Below are 16034 nucleotides of genomic sequence, written 5' to 3' on the forward strand. Positions count from 1 at the left end.
TTTAGTTAATAATTATATAATATGAAATATGTATTATATTAAATCAAATATTGTTAATTTTTTTAATTTTGTGAACAAGATACGATAATAAACTTTACTTATCGATAATATGTCTTTCATTGTTACACCCTTCACTAGACGGCTCCATAAGACCCATAAGTGCAAGCGAGATAGATATAGAGAAATGATTTATGGCCCTAAGACTCAGTTGTTAATGCTATTAGTATAGTTCGTACCATTTTGTATGGGGCGTTTTTCAGGGATCCGCGGCAGCGCCGCAAATCTGACCCTTTAAATCCCTGTAGCTCCGAAAGTAATGATCGCAGATACCCTGTTACTTTTACAAAACTGCTTTACTATTAGCATACTCTTAATTTATCTATTTTCATAGATCTAATTCTAGCGTATTCGAACTTGTGAAACTTATTTTATCCCAAACTTTTTTTAAACGAACAAATTAACAAAACAATATATTTTGGTTTCAAAATTTAAAAATTAAATATGAAAAAGATTGTTAGAAAAATAAATCTTGAAAAATGCTACGAATGTAACTAAAAATATATCGGCGGTGTATACCATAAATTCCACTTCTGATAATGGAGACGCCGTAGTCCAAGAGCAGGTTCTGCTTTACGTGGCTAGGATGGCAGATACACAAAGTAACACTATCAATCATTACCAGAACGACCGCTTAACTTACTACTACAGTTTTGATCAACTACAATATTGATCAAGTACAGCGCTGATACTCTCAGACCAATTATTGTATGTAGGACCTGCCTCGCTTGACGTTTCTTTTCTGTCAAAGTATATGATCAACGATCTAATGCGATTATATAAGCTGTCTCTATAGAATCGATGTTAAATAGTTGTAATCGTGTTCGTCGGTTAAAGAGCTCCGTAAAAATACCTTTCTGTGTAATTGAATGGTGTAAAAAACGGGCAAAAACTTCTAGTTTAGTATAAGATATATACCAAATCTAAGCTCGTTTTCCTCAGAAAATGACAGACAATTTTGTTCGTGACTTTGAGTGCAATACAGGTCCTTCTATAATTGGTCTGGGCTGATACTATCAGATGTAAACCAAGATTAACTATTGTGGAGCAAGGAGTCAGCCACCAGCGGATGTCGGACTTGTAACCGATTCCAGTAGGGTTAAAGACGTCTTTCACGGTAAACCAATACTCCCCATTCTCCGCTCGTGTTTCCTCCCGACTAATTAACTAACCATGCAATGGTCGGACTATACGAATAACTTACCCACTGAACTTCTGAAACACTCACTATTTAACAAACAAAAGACGAGTGTCCATTCCGAGATCGCGATTACAACTGAGCTACTCAACTACAGGCTATCAAGCGTACATTTTAGATTTTAGATCAACCTTTTAGTCTTATTTATTTAAACAGTTAATAATTAAATTCCAGTTACATGAAAACCTGATTCTAATATTATCACAATAATTAACGTAGACTTTGCTAACCGATCAAATAACTTACTCTCCGACAAATATATAGTTTTTTAAAAATAAATGTGTACTACACAGCCATACCTAGTATTTCTTGGAACAATGTGACATTTTTCATCCTCATTAACAACTCATATTCGGCTCACTGCTGAGCTTGAGTCTCCTCTCAGAATGCGAGGGGTTAGGCCAATAGTCCACCACGCTGGCCCAATGCGGATTGGCAGACTTCACACACGCAGAGAATTGAGAAAATTCTCTGGTATGCAGGTTTCCTCACGATGTTTTCGCTTCACCGTTTGAGACACGTGATATTTAATTTACAAGTACATGCCTCGGACCGGATTCGAACCCACACCCTTCGAATTGAAGGCACTTTTCATCACTTTTCTTGAAAATTTAATACTTACTCACACTCACAGTGGTGTAAAAGCAAACCTTGAAAAAATAAAACATATTTTGCTAATAATTATACTATTTATTTAAAATTATTTGCACATTTTTTAATAAACACAATTTCGTTAGATTTAACTGCATAAATATTAATTCATATTTACATTAACTAAAGTAAAAAATGTATCACAAATATTCCTTTAAAAAATATAATATTAAGTACATTAATTAATTCAGATTGAATCAGATGAATAATTCGTAATTATTACATAGTGTTACACGAACTGAAGTTAAACATTTCGCAGTTTGAATCGTGCCGCGTTGCTAGAACAAACTTATGACTAAGGGCCCCGTATGGGATCGAAACTAGTCGAGCATACTCCGACGCTCTATCACGTGAGTTTTAGCGTGTTTCATAATCAATTAATATAATTAACAATCACGATAGTTTAAAATTCTAATATATGTTTGTACTGTCATGATGATTTATTTCTTCATTCCATGCTCCTATTTGGATAGCTTGAAAAATTAATTCAACATTATATAATTTTGTGCTGGTCTGACCAGGGTCTTGTTGTCTAAACAGTTATAAAGACCGACAAAGACGTACCGCCAAGCGATTTAGCGTTCCGGTACGATGTCGTGTAGAAACCAAAAAGGGGTGTGGATTTTCATCCTCCTCCTATCAAGTTAGCCCGCTTCCATCTTAGAATGCATCATCACTTACCATCAGGTGAGATTGTAGTCAAGGGCTAACTTGTAAAGAATAAAAAAAAAGAAGCTGAACATGTTGAGTCAATTGAATCAGTTCTCCTCTTGGAGTTCTTACAGAAAACGAATATACCATTACCATCGACATCAGAGATCAACTCCATGCTGTAATTTTCATGGGAATTCCTAAAAGATTAACCTAAAATGCATTTTGTGCTGGTCTTTTCCGTTGCCAGAACCTTATGTACAAGTTAAATGTTAAGTTAGAAGCCGACTATTGTTCAGACAATTGACACACTGAAACACCTCACTGTCTCTGTATCAAATGACTCTTCACGTAGTCACTTGACTCCGCATGGAGTCACATGACTTCACTGTTCACTGGAGTATGATGGGTCTGCTGCTATTTTAACAGGGATGTGTTAAAAGATAAATCCAAGATCAATTTATTATGTCGGAACCTTTTGAACAGTTTTAAGTAAGATGACCACTTTCATGGCAACTGATACATTTAAAGTAGTGAAAAGAGTGGTGAACCACCATCTAAGACTTACAACTCCAGGCTGGTATTTTAATAGGAATGAGTTAAAAGATAAATTCAATTTATTTAGTAATAATTAGGGATTCGTTGTCTGCACTCTTGAACCTTAATAACAGTTACAAGTAAGATGACCACTTTCAAGGCAATTGACACATTTTTACACCTCACTCACTGTCCACGACTGTATATGGAGTCACCTCACTCGTTGAGTAATCCACTATGTTCACTGGAGTACAATGGATCAGCTGCTATTTTAACAGGGATGTGTTATAAGATAATTCCAAGATCAATTTATTTTGTGCTGGTCTAACCTTTGTTGTGAGAACCTTATGAACAGTTATAAGTAAGATGACCACTTTCAAGGCAATTGACACATTTTTACACCTCACTGTCCATCACTATATATGGAGTCACATCACTCGTTGAGCAACGCACTATGTTCACTGGAGTACGATGGGTCAGCACTCATCTGAGGCCCAATTTGTCCACAGCCTCCTTCATATGTCGAGGCCGACTGTTCCTCACTCTGTTCTTGCTTTTTGGAGTAAGAGTCTTATAGGAGAGTGGTGAACCACCACCAAAGACTTACAACTCCAGGTTGGTATTTTAATAGGAATGAGTTAAAAGATAAATTCAATTTATTTTGCGCTAGTATAATTAGGGATTCGTTGTCCGCTCTCTTAAACCTTAAGAACAGTTCTAAGTAAGATGACCACTTTCATGGCAACTGATACATTTAAACACTCACTGTCCATGACTGTATATGAAGTCACATCACTCATTGAGTAATCCACTATGTTCACTGGAGTACAATGGATCAGCTGCTATTTTAACAGGGATGTGTTATAAGATAATTCCAAGATCAATTTATTTTGTGCTGGTCTAACATTTGTTGTCGAAACCTTATGAACAGTTGTAAGTAAGATGACCACAATTGGCAATTGACACATTTTTACACCTCACTGTCCATCACTATATATGGAGTCACATCACTCGTTGAGCAACGTACTATGTTCACTGGAGTACGATGGGTCAGCACTCATCTGAGGCCCAATTTGTCCGTACACAGCCTCCTTCATACGTCGAGGCCGACTGTTCCTCACTCTGTTCTTGCTCTTTGGAGTAAGAGTCTTGTAGGAGAGTGGTGAACCACCACCAAAGACTTATCATTCATCATCACCAGGTTATATGTCTTAAAAGATAAATTCAATTTATTTTGTGCTAGTATAATTAGGAATTCGTTGTCTGCTCTCTTGAACATTAAGAACAGTTCTAAGTAAGATGACCACTTTCAAGGCAACTGACACATGTAAACACTTCACTGTCTCTACATGGAGTCACATCACTATGACTCTATGACTCTAGTCACATCACTATGACACTATGACTCTACATGAAGTCACATCACTCGTTGAGCAACGCACTATGTTCACTGGAGTACGATGGGTCAGCACTCATCTGAGGCCCAATTTGTCCATACACAGCCTCCTTCATATGTCGAGGCCGACTGTTCCTCACTCTGTTCTTGCTCTTCTTGGGGTAAGGCTGGTTGGCGTGCGCGTGGTTGATGTGGATCTTCCTCTCCGATGGATACACGAAGGTTTTCGGGCACGCGTGACATTTGAACGGTCTTGATACTTGCGTGTGCGTCTGTGAATGAAACAATATTAGTTATTTAGTAAATAGTTGACCCAAATTTAATAGCTGACCCAGCAAACATTGTAACTTATTGTAACTTTGTAACCTATAAAAAAAATAAACTTTGTATAGAAACTTTGTAACTTATGAAAATTTTAATAAAAAAAATTCAACCGACTTCCAACTCAAAAAATAACTTTAACTAAAAAGCAAAAAATAACATCCTACCTATGTGCTACCTTCTGATCAGTTTGAAGGCGGTGCCAAGCCAGTGATGTTTTAATTAAACACGTTTAAACTACAAAATTTCTGTGGTTCTTTCAGAAACAGCTTTAATTAAAACACGACACTGGCTTGGCACCGCCTTCAAACTGATCAGAAGGTAGCACATAAGTAGGATGTTATTTTTTGCTTTTTAGTTAAAGTTATTTTTTGAGTTGGAAGTCGGTTGAATTTTTTTTATTAAAATTTTTATTTTTTTATTTTTAGTGTTAGCATACCTACTGCGTGTGTACAGTCACAACCTATCTAAGTGGAAAGTTCTTATCAATACAAAATTATCAAGTCCAAACACAAGGTAGCTACTGTGAACCGTCGAGGAGTTCTCTTCACTGTGCTTCGTCTTCATCACCAGACCCTTAATACAGTCACAATCCATCTAGGTGGAAAGTTCTCATCAATACAAATTTATCAAGTCCAAACACAAGGTAGCTACTGTGAACCGTCGAGGAGTTCTCTTCACTGTCCCTCGTCTTCATCATCAGACCCTTAATACAGTCACAATCCATCTAGGTGGAAAGTTCTCATCAATACAAATTTATCAAGTCCAAACACAAGGTAGCTACTGTGAACCGTCGAGGAGTTCTCTTCACTGTCCCTCGTCTTCATCACCAGACCCTTAATACAGTCACAACCCATATAGGTGGAAAGTACTCATGAATACAAATTAATCAAGCCCAAACAAAAGGTGACTGCTGTAAATCCTTGACAAGTTCCATCGTCTGTGTTTCGGCTCCATCATCAGACCAACTCCAAACCTTCATTAAGTTGTAGTGGTTTTAAATACCTTATGGAAACACTAACAAACGCACTAGCCGTCTCTACAACTTTCGAAAGTTCCCCTCGATTTCTCCAGGATCCCATCATCAGATCCTGACATGAAAAAAATGGGACCACCCTGGAAGTAAACCCTTCAAAACAAAAAAAAAAATTTTAAAATCGGTCCATAATTGACGGAATTATCGCTGGACATACATAAAAAAAAAAAAAAAAAAAAAAACATACATACAGCCGAATGTAGAACCTCCTCCTTTTTGGAAGTCGGTTAAAAATACATGTTACCGATTCTCAGAACCCAATATGTACAGAACATTTCATAAAAATCGGTCTAGCTGTTTCGGAGGACTTCGGCAACAAACTCTTGAATACTTCATATGTAGTATATGATATAAATAAGAGGCACAGTGGAATACTGATTAATTTAATTAGATGAAACAAAGTAATGCACAAAACGTTTTTCACACTGGAGCTATAGCGAGAGAGACCCAGGTTTCCATTTAGTGATCAAACTACTCGTCTAAACGAAGTAAACTAACCATAACTGATTAGGATTATGTATTTTACTAAGGATTTTCTATATCTACCTTCCAGTTACATCATCAGACAGACCCTGAATACTATCTTAAGGTAAAGTACTCATCAAGACGAATCATACAAAGTCATGTGTGGTGTGGTCGATTCATTACCGGGTTTCTTAGGCCACCTTCCAGCTTCATCATCAGATTACAGGGTCTGATGATTTAGAGACAAAGTACTCGTCAAGACGAATCATATGAACCCACACTCGGTGGGGTTCGGTCGTTAAACTAAAGAGTTCCTATGGCCACCTTCCAGTTCCATCATCAGACCCTGTATACCATCTAGAGACAAAGTACTCGTCAAGACGAATCATACGAACTCAGACTCAATGGGATTGCATCATTCAATTACAGAATTCCTTTGGGAACCTTCCAGCTCCATCATCAGACTCAGAGAGAATCAAATGATTATACAGTTGCCAATGGTGGTAGAGTGTGACAGGAAACTCACCCACAGATGCCTGTTCTTGTTGGACTTGCTGGTGAAGCTCCTGGCGCACACGGGGCAGTCGAAGGTGCGCTTCGGCTCGCTGTGTATCTCCATGTGCATGGTCAGCTGCCGCTGGTGGTAGAACCTCTTGTCGCAGATTGTGCACTGTATCTCCTTCTTGCCCGAGTGGACCAGCATGTGACTCTTCAGTGCACTGGTGTGCTGTGAACAAGAATAGGGTAGTTGAAACATTTTTGAAATGGTTTTAAATTGATCATCTACTAGATTTTTTTTTTTTTTTATTCTTTACAAGTTAGCCCTTGACTACAATCTCACCTGATGGAAAGTGATAATGCAGTCTAAGATGGAAGCGGGCTAACTTGTTAGGAGGAGGATGAAAATCCACACCCCTTTCGGTTTCTACACGGCATCATACCGGAACGCTAAATCGCTTGGCGGTACGACTTTGCCGGTAGGGTGGTAACTAGCCACGGCCGAAGCCTCCCACCAAAAAAAAAGATATTATATTTTTTTGAGATGTGATTACATGAATATTTTAATTTTTAAATATTTATTTGACCATGTGAGTCAAAACGCCTGTCGGCCATAATGGTCTATATTTAAAATGTTTCATGACGTCACGTTAACTAATCCTTTGCCAAACGGAGCGTTTGACAAAAACATTAATTAATAATTATTAATTAGTTAGTACATCAAATAACCGGTGACGTCACAAAATGGACGACAGCGCTTTTGACGTTTCGAAAATTAAAAATACATAAATTTTAAATTTAGTTTTAGAACAAATACTTTTTTTTTTTATTCTTTACAAGTTAGCCCTTGACTACAATCTCACCTGATGGTAAGTGATGATGCAGTCTAAGATGGAAGCGGGCTAACTTGTTAGGAGGAGGATGAAAATCCACACTCCTCTCGGTTTCTACACGACAACATACCGGAACGCTAAATCGCTTGGCGGTAAGTCTTTGCCGGTAGGGTGGTAACTAGCCACGGCCGAAGCCTTCCACCAGCCAAATACTTAACTCTTATTAATTGATATCGATATACTTCGGGCTAATGGCTGATTTTTTTTTGGAAAATCTCAATAATTACTAGCATTAACCAGTACTAACCTGGAGCACGCGCCCACACAGCTCGCACAGACAGCGCTCGTGGGCGTTCGCGAACTGCGTACGTATCTTGTCTCTGTGGTGTCGCTTGAAGTGATACGTGTAGTGCTTGAACCCTTTCAGTTTCATACCACACTGTAACATCATGACAAACACATTATCATATAGTTAATATTGTTAATGCCAAAGTATGGCTTATTGGTAGTGCGGTCGAGACCTATACTATGCTAGTGCAGACTTGACCTTATATTCAATTACTAGCGGACGCCCGCGACTTTGTCCGCGTGAAAGTAGATGTAGACTTTTATCTACCCCTACACTACCCTACCCTACTCTACTCCTTCCCTACCTTAGTCCCTACCCCTACCCTACTCTACCCATTAAGGCTGCACACGCGACGGAAGCTTAAACAATGCAGTAACTTCTCCCGTTTTCCCAACATTTCCCTTCACTGCTCTGTTCCTATTGATCGTAGCGTGATGAAAAGTACACTGTAACCTGCCCAGGAGTATGAAGAATAATTGTACCAAGTTTCGTTAAAATCAGTTGAGTAGTTTTTCTATAAAGAACATACAGACAGACAGACAGACAGACAGTCAAAAATTTTACTGATTGCATTTTTGGCATCAGTATCGATCACTAATCACCCCCTGATAGTTATTTTGGAAATATATTTCATGTACAGAATTGACCTCTCTACAGATTTATTATAAGTATAGATTATCTGTAATTATTACTTGTTTTGTATAACTACTCTATATTGTCAATGACAAGCCTGTATATATAGTGAAAATTAAATTATAACGGACACTCCGCTGCTAAAATTCGAAATAGTCGTTTTTCTTCTCACCTTTTGTGATCCTGCAAATATTAAAAGAGATCCTGTAGTCAGGATCTCATAGTGTAGATTTCCATAATTTACAAATATGATAATCTATACTACTAGTGGCGTTCATGGGAGGTTATGGGGGAGGGGGGGTTTGAATTTCATTAGCTAAAGACACACTTTATACATATAAAGATTCTGCTCTTTCATCCACTGTTCAGAAGTGGTCTAGTGAATTCAAACAGGGTAGAGGGAGTATTGAAGACGACCCCGTCCCGGTCCCGGTTAGTGTCACTGCTGCAAAAAATGTGGTAATAGCATAGCTGGGCATTAACTCGTTAATCCGTTAATCGTTAATTAACGAAGTTAACATTTTGATTAACGGATTAACTTTTAAAAATATTAACGGACACGTTAACTTCCGTTAATATGCAGAAGTCCGTTAATCGTTAATCCAATGTCTATTATTTACCGCGCGACGCGAAACACAGGTTCAGAGAAGTAAGAAATGATGAATGATTTTTTTTTCAAAGAAATCAACAAATTGCTATATTTATGTTAAATATAGATAAAATCAACAAAAAACAAATTATGACACAATGATATAAAAATGTAATATTACACAGTGATATTAACGGATTAACGATTAACGTTAACTTGCGTTAATTCTTCCGGAATGTAACGCTCTCAGACCAATTATAGAAGGACCTGTATCGCACTCATAGTCACAAACAAAATTGTCTGTCATTTCTGAGGAAAACGACCTTAGATTTGGTATATATCTTATACTAAGCTAGAAGTTTTTGTCCGTTTTTTACACCATTCAACTACATAAAAAGGTGTTTTTATGGAGCTATTTAATCGACGAACACGATCACAACTATTTAACATCGATTCTATAGAGACAGCTTTTATAATCGCATTAGATCATTGATCATATACTTTGACAGAAAAGTAACACCCAGCGAGGCAGGTCCTATACAATAGTTGGTCTGAGGTAACGCTTTAACGTTTAACGAAGCAAACTTTTTTTGTAGCGGATTAATGATTAACGAAGACTGCATCATCACTTACCATCAGGTGTGATTGTAGTCAACGGCTAACTTGTAAAGTAAAAAAAAAAGAGGAAATATTTGATTGTTTATTTACATTGAATAGGCTCCAAAACTACTAAAGCGATTTGAAAAATTATTTCACTGTTGGCAAGCTACACTATCCCCGATTTTATCCCCGTATTCCTACGGGAACGGGAACTACGTGGGTTATTAAAATGACATGCAACCTCAGACCAATTATTGTTTAGGACCTGCCTCGCTAGACGTTACTTTTCTGTCAAAGTATATGATCAACGATCTAATGCGATTATGAAAACTGTCTCTATAGAATCGATGTTAAATAGTTGTAATCGTGTTCGTCGGTTAAAGAGCTCCGTAAAAATACCATTTTGTGTAATTGAATTGTGTAAAAAACGGGCAAAAACTTCTAGTTTAGTATAAGATATATACAAAATCTAAGCTCGTTTTCCACAGAAAATGACAAACAATTTTGTTCGTGACTATGAGTGCGATACAGGTCCTTCTATAATTGGTCTGAGCATGCAACAGATGTGGCTAACCTCTTCGCAAGTGACGGTAAGCTCGCCCTTCCGTCGCGGCGGACCCTTGGGCTTGTGCCAGCGCGGCTCGTTGCGCTCCAGGTCGCTGCAACAGTACAACAGCATTGGATACCTTCTAATGGTTTGTGGTATTCGGGACATTGGCAAATTCGTTCGTAACACTTCCGATGGTCCGCGTGGGCCGCGCGCACGACTTCACACCCGCGCAGTTTTTCCCTCTACCCCGCGCGGACGACTTCACATCCGTGAAGTTCTTTCCTTTACCCCGCGCGCACGACTTTACACCCACGCAGTCCAGCTTCTACCCTGCGCGTAAGACTTCACACCCGCGCAATCTTCCCTCTGCCCGCGCGCACGAATTCACACCCGCACAGTTCTTTCCCTCTGTCCCGCGCGCACGAATTCACACCCGCGCAGTTCAGCGTCAACCCGGCGCGCACGACTCCACTCTCGTGCAGTTATTCCCTCTACCCCGCGCGCACGACTTCACACCCGCGCAGTCCAGCCTCTACCTCGCGCGCACGACTTCACACCAACGCAGTCATTCCCTCTACCCCGCGCGCACGACTTCACACCCGCGTAGTCCACCATCTGCCCCGCGTCCCTCTGGCCTTCCCCCCGTCGCCCGCACATCATGCAAGTGTCACCAACGAAGTATATACACTCACTCGGCTGGCGCGTGTTTGGGAGACACCCTCATGTGCTGCTCGTACGCGGTGTCGGACGCGAAGCGAATGTTGCACTCCGCGCACTGCGGGCCCGACGGCTCCGACTGCGAATATACAACCTTCATTATTATTATAGTTTAAATAGGGATGATGACAGTTTTTTAAAATGTATATAAATTAAGAGTATGCTAACAGTAAAGCAATTTTGTAAAAGTAATAGGGTATCTGCGATCATTACTTTCGGAGCTACAGGGATTTAAAGGGTCAGATTTGCGGCGCTGCCGCGGTTCCCTGAAAAACGCCCCATACAAAATGGTACGAACTAATGACGTCGTAGGCAATGTAATGATCGTTAGATTTGTATGTGCGTACAAACAAAATTACTAATGTCTTCGTTATTTGTGCGTTTATGTTTATAGTTCATTTATTAAAAAATGTCACATTTAATGTAAGGAAGCTAAAACTGTATGAATTTTCATCTAATTACGATAAAATATTTTTAGTAGATTTTGAAATTTTATAATCTTATTTATTTTGCAAATATCCAGACAATCTTTGCTTGTTATGTATAAATTAGTTAACATTGACCTTATTTACCCGAATGTATCATTAAATGCAATATATTGAAACCTAGTCAACATCCCCATTACACTTCTGATAACGAAGAGGCCGTAACCTCAGGGCAGGTTCTAAGCTTTACATGACAAGGATGGCAGATACACAAAGTAACACTATCGATCATTACCGGAACGATCGCTTAACTTACTAATACAGTTTATTTATTTATTTACTTGGTCCACCAGTGACTGTTGCAGCATTCACACAAATACAATCTAAAAAAAAACACAAACACAAGGCTCTGCACAATCAAATGAAGGTAGACACGGCATGCACATTTCCGTAATATTAAAATAAATTGACGATTACATTCAATCAGTTTACATAAGAAAAAAAAAATACATTTTACAGTAACAAGAAAAGGAAACTTTTTTCAACTACTATTTGAATATACTATATAATACAAAAAAAAGTGTGTCAGCTCCGTCGCACGAATGGAGTTTACTCTTTTCAATAGCAACGCCTGAAAAGTGAAAGGTGCGCAACCGAGGTGCCAACAGCGTGCACGTGCGTGCGGACGCGCTAGGCATGTGCACGCTATGGCGGCTACGTACGGTGAAAGGTGCGCAGAATAGGTTGCGCACAAAAAACGTACCGAGGGGTATAAATGAAAAATCGATTGTTAAGGAGTAAACTCCAATAAGTTATGAAATGACATGCGTTACGTTTTTTGTGCGCAACCTATTCTGCGCACCTTTCACCGTGCGCTGTGCCGCCAACAACTTGCACATCGCACCCATGTGCACGCTGTAGGCGGGTGCGCACGCCGCGGCCTGCTGCACCTCGGTTGCGCACCTTTCACTTATAAGGCGCGAGTATTGAGACGTGCTTCGAGCTAACTTTTTGTTTTTTTTAACATACACACTTTTTTTTGTTGGTAAACAGTGCACATCGAGTAGGGCTTTAGTAATACTTATGTTAAAGAAGACTAAATGTATAGAATTGTAAAATAACTAATAGACTTTATAATATACTTCACATTATATATTTTACTCTTACAATGATATAATCATTAAACAAACAAGCCCAATAACATATAGTATATAGGTATAGTCGCCTATACAGCATACCCTATGTACGTCTCAATACACTCACAGCTAAATTAGAAAGTTGCGCACTAAAGGTGCGCACCAAAAACGTGACACTTTTTCGCTAGTTCAGTTGGTTTTACCCCTCGGATTTTTCTCATACCGGGCGCCTTATATATAAAAAATCGATTCTTAAGGAGTAAACTCCAAAAATTAAATGGAATTGGTAATAAAAATTTTAATAAAAAAAATTCAACCGACTTCCAACTCAAAAATAACCTAAACTAAAAAGTAAAAAATAACATCTTACCTATGTGCTACCTTCTGATCAGTTTGAAGGCGGTGCCAAGCCAGTGATGTTTCAATTTAAGCCGTTTAAATTACGTAATTTCTGTAGTTCTTTCAGAAACGGCTTTAATTAAAACACTGGATTGGCACCGCCTTCAAACTGATCAGAAGGTAGCACATAGGTAAGATGTTATTTTTTACTTTTTAGTTTAGGTTATTTTTGAGTTGGAAGTCGGTTGAATTTTTTTTATTAAAATTTTTATTTTTTAATTTTTAGTGTTAGAATACCTACGGAGTGTGAACAAAAATTGATAAGCAATTAGCTGAAACGTTATTTTTTTATGATAAGTATTTAAATCCTACAACCCCAATTTTGAGAATACTACCTTAACTCATTTACAAAATTTCACTCCCCTTTTATATCCATTCGTATATATACTTTTATATCCTTCGTCTTCATCACTAGACCCTTAATAGAGTGACAATCCATCTAGGTGGAAAGTTCTCATCAATACTAATTTATCAAACCCAAACACAAGGTAGCTACTGTGAACCGTCGAGGAGTTCTCTTCACTCTCCTTCGTCTTCATCGCCAGACCCCTAATACAGTCACAAACCATCTAGGTGGAATGTTCTCATCAATACAAATTTATCAAGTCCAAACACAAGGTAGCTACTGTGAACCGTCGAGGAGTTCCCTTCACTGTCCTTCGTCTTCATCACCAGACCCCTAATACAATCACAAACCATCTAGGTGGAATGTTCTCATCAATACAAATTTATCAAGTCCAAACACAAGGTAGATACTGTGAACCGCCGAGGAGTTCTCTTCACTGGCCTTTGTCTTCATCACCAGACCCTTAATACAGTCACAACCCATCTAGGTGGAAAGATCTCATCAATACAAATTTATCAAGTCCAAACACAAGGTAGCTACTGTGAACCGTCGAGGAGTACTCTTCACTCGCCTTCGGCTCCATCATCAGACCAACTCCAGACCTTCATAAAATTGTAGTGGTTTAAAATACCTTATGGAAACACTAACAAACGCACTAGCCGTCTCTACAATTTTCGAAAGTTCCCCTCGATTTCTCCAGGATGCCATCATCAGATCCTGACATGAAAAAAATGGGACCACCCTGGAAGTAAACCCTACAAAACAAAAAAAGAATTTTCAAGATCGGTCCATAATTGACGGAATTATCGCTGGACATACATAAAAAAAAAAAAAAAAACATACATACAGCCGAACGTAGAACCTCCTCCTTTTCGGAAGTCGGTTAAAAACAAACAGTTCTACCCTCTAACTACAATACTGATCAAGCACAGCGCTGATACAATCAGAAGTAAACCAAGATTAACTAGCGTATGGCAAAAAGTCAGCCACCAACGGATTTCGGACTTGCAACCGATTCCAGTAGGGTTGAGAGGCCCCTTTACAACATGTTTACGCTCCCCTTCTCCGCTTGTGTTGGCTAACAAAGCAATACTAACCGGACCGGACAATAACTCACTCACTCACTATATTCACTGACTCACTACTTAACTTCTACTTCTCTATCACTATTTCACTATGCTTAAAAAATGGAAGACGACACTTTTCATTTCAAAGACCCGATTACAACTCAACTGCTCAACTAGCAGACTACAGTGGGGGCAGGGTACTGTACCTGTCAAGCGTACCGGCCCCGCGCCATTTTGGACGCAATGCTATTGGACGAGAGTCATGTTATCAACCTTTTACAATCTTATTTAAAAAAAAAAACACTTTCATTTGATACCCATATCATGGGGGTGGATTTCAAACAGCCAGTCCGCAATCTTGGAGAGGGCGCCGTATTGGATTTGTAATGACGTTTCTTAGCTAGTCATGTATTGTCATCAGAACTCAGAGCGTGTGCAAAATTTCATCATAATCGAAGACCAGGAAGTGGGTCAAATTACGATTCCAAGATTTTCTTACATACATAGTCACAACTCAACTGCTCAACTCGCAGACTACAGTGGGGGCAGATTACTGTACCTGTCAAGCGTACCGGCCCCGCGCCATTTTGAATACAATGCTATTGGACGAGAGTCACGTGATCAACCTTTTACAGTCTTATTCATTTAAACAGTAAATAATTAAATCCCAATTACATGAAAACATGATTCTAATATTATCGCAATAATTAACATATATTTTTCTAACCGATCAAAGAACTCACTCGCCGACATATATTTTAAATATGTTTTTGACAATACAATCCAAAACGTCTATCGGCCATGATAGTCTATATTTCAACGAAGCCCAGGACCCGTCATTGTACTATAGCGGAAATAAAAGAAGATATTTTTTTGAACTATCTTTGATTATACAAATCTACGAATTTAGTTTAATTCTTTCGAAATAATATTCATTATCTCCCAAGAAATGCAACACTAATAAGGGAAATAATGGCGGATTGATGCAGTAGTCGATTTGACGTTTGCTGTCAACAGTCATGTCATAGTTGCTCTATGGACGCCATCTTGATATAAATCAATAACTTGGGTTTTTGTTTTATTTCTTTTTATTTAATTTTAAAAAAATCCTTGTATTTTATAAATTTCAATGATACGGGGTAAAAGAGTGGACCTAAAATGGACCATCTCTTTTGATATGAGCCAACTACCCTAATACGCTTGCGTAGGTGAGACAGCAGTGACGTCAGCTTGCTGTTGGCGTGACGTCATCAACATACTCACCTGTACGTCATCGAACTGGTGTTTCTTCTGCATGTGCAGCGCCAGACCTCTCTCTCCGATGAACGAGAACCCGCACAGAGTGCACACCTGGTCCGACGGGTGCTTCTTGCGCAGGTGAGACAGCAGTGACGTCAGCTTGCTGTCGGCGTGACGTCATCAACATACTCACCTGTACGTCATCGAACTGGTGTTTCTTCTGCATGTGCAGCGCCAGACCTCTCTCTCCGATGAACGAGAACCCGCACAGAGTGCACACCTGGTCCGACGGGTGCTTCTTGCGCAGGTGAGACAGCAGTGACGTCAGCTTGCTGTCGGCG

General features: G+C 39.0%; 1 protein-coding gene across 1 annotated transcript; it reads right to left on the bottom strand.

Annotated features, from left to right (window-relative positions):
- Window positions 1-1924: 1924 nt before the first annotated feature.
- On the bottom strand, window positions 1925-15895 carry LOC112051432 (zinc finger protein 728). Its single transcript, XM_052890336.1, has 6 exons — window positions 15718-15895; window positions 11057-11160; window positions 10389-10473; window positions 7951-8082; window positions 6839-7039; window positions 1925-4762 (listed from the first exon to the last, which is right to left on the bottom strand). Exons 1-6 carry the CDS (start codon window positions 15748-15750, stop codon window positions 4517-4519), a joined length of 801 nt encoding a protein of 266 aa, XP_052746296.1. The 5' UTR covers window positions 15751-15895; the 3' UTR covers window positions 1925-4516.
- Window positions 15896-16034: the final 139 nt, after the last annotated feature.

Source organism: Bicyclus anynana, chromosome 27 (assembly GCF_947172395.1).
Source record: "Bicyclus anynana chromosome 27, ilBicAnyn1.1, whole genome shotgun sequence".
Taxonomy (NCBI): Eukaryota; Metazoa; Arthropoda; class Insecta; order Lepidoptera; family Nymphalidae; genus Bicyclus; species Bicyclus anynana.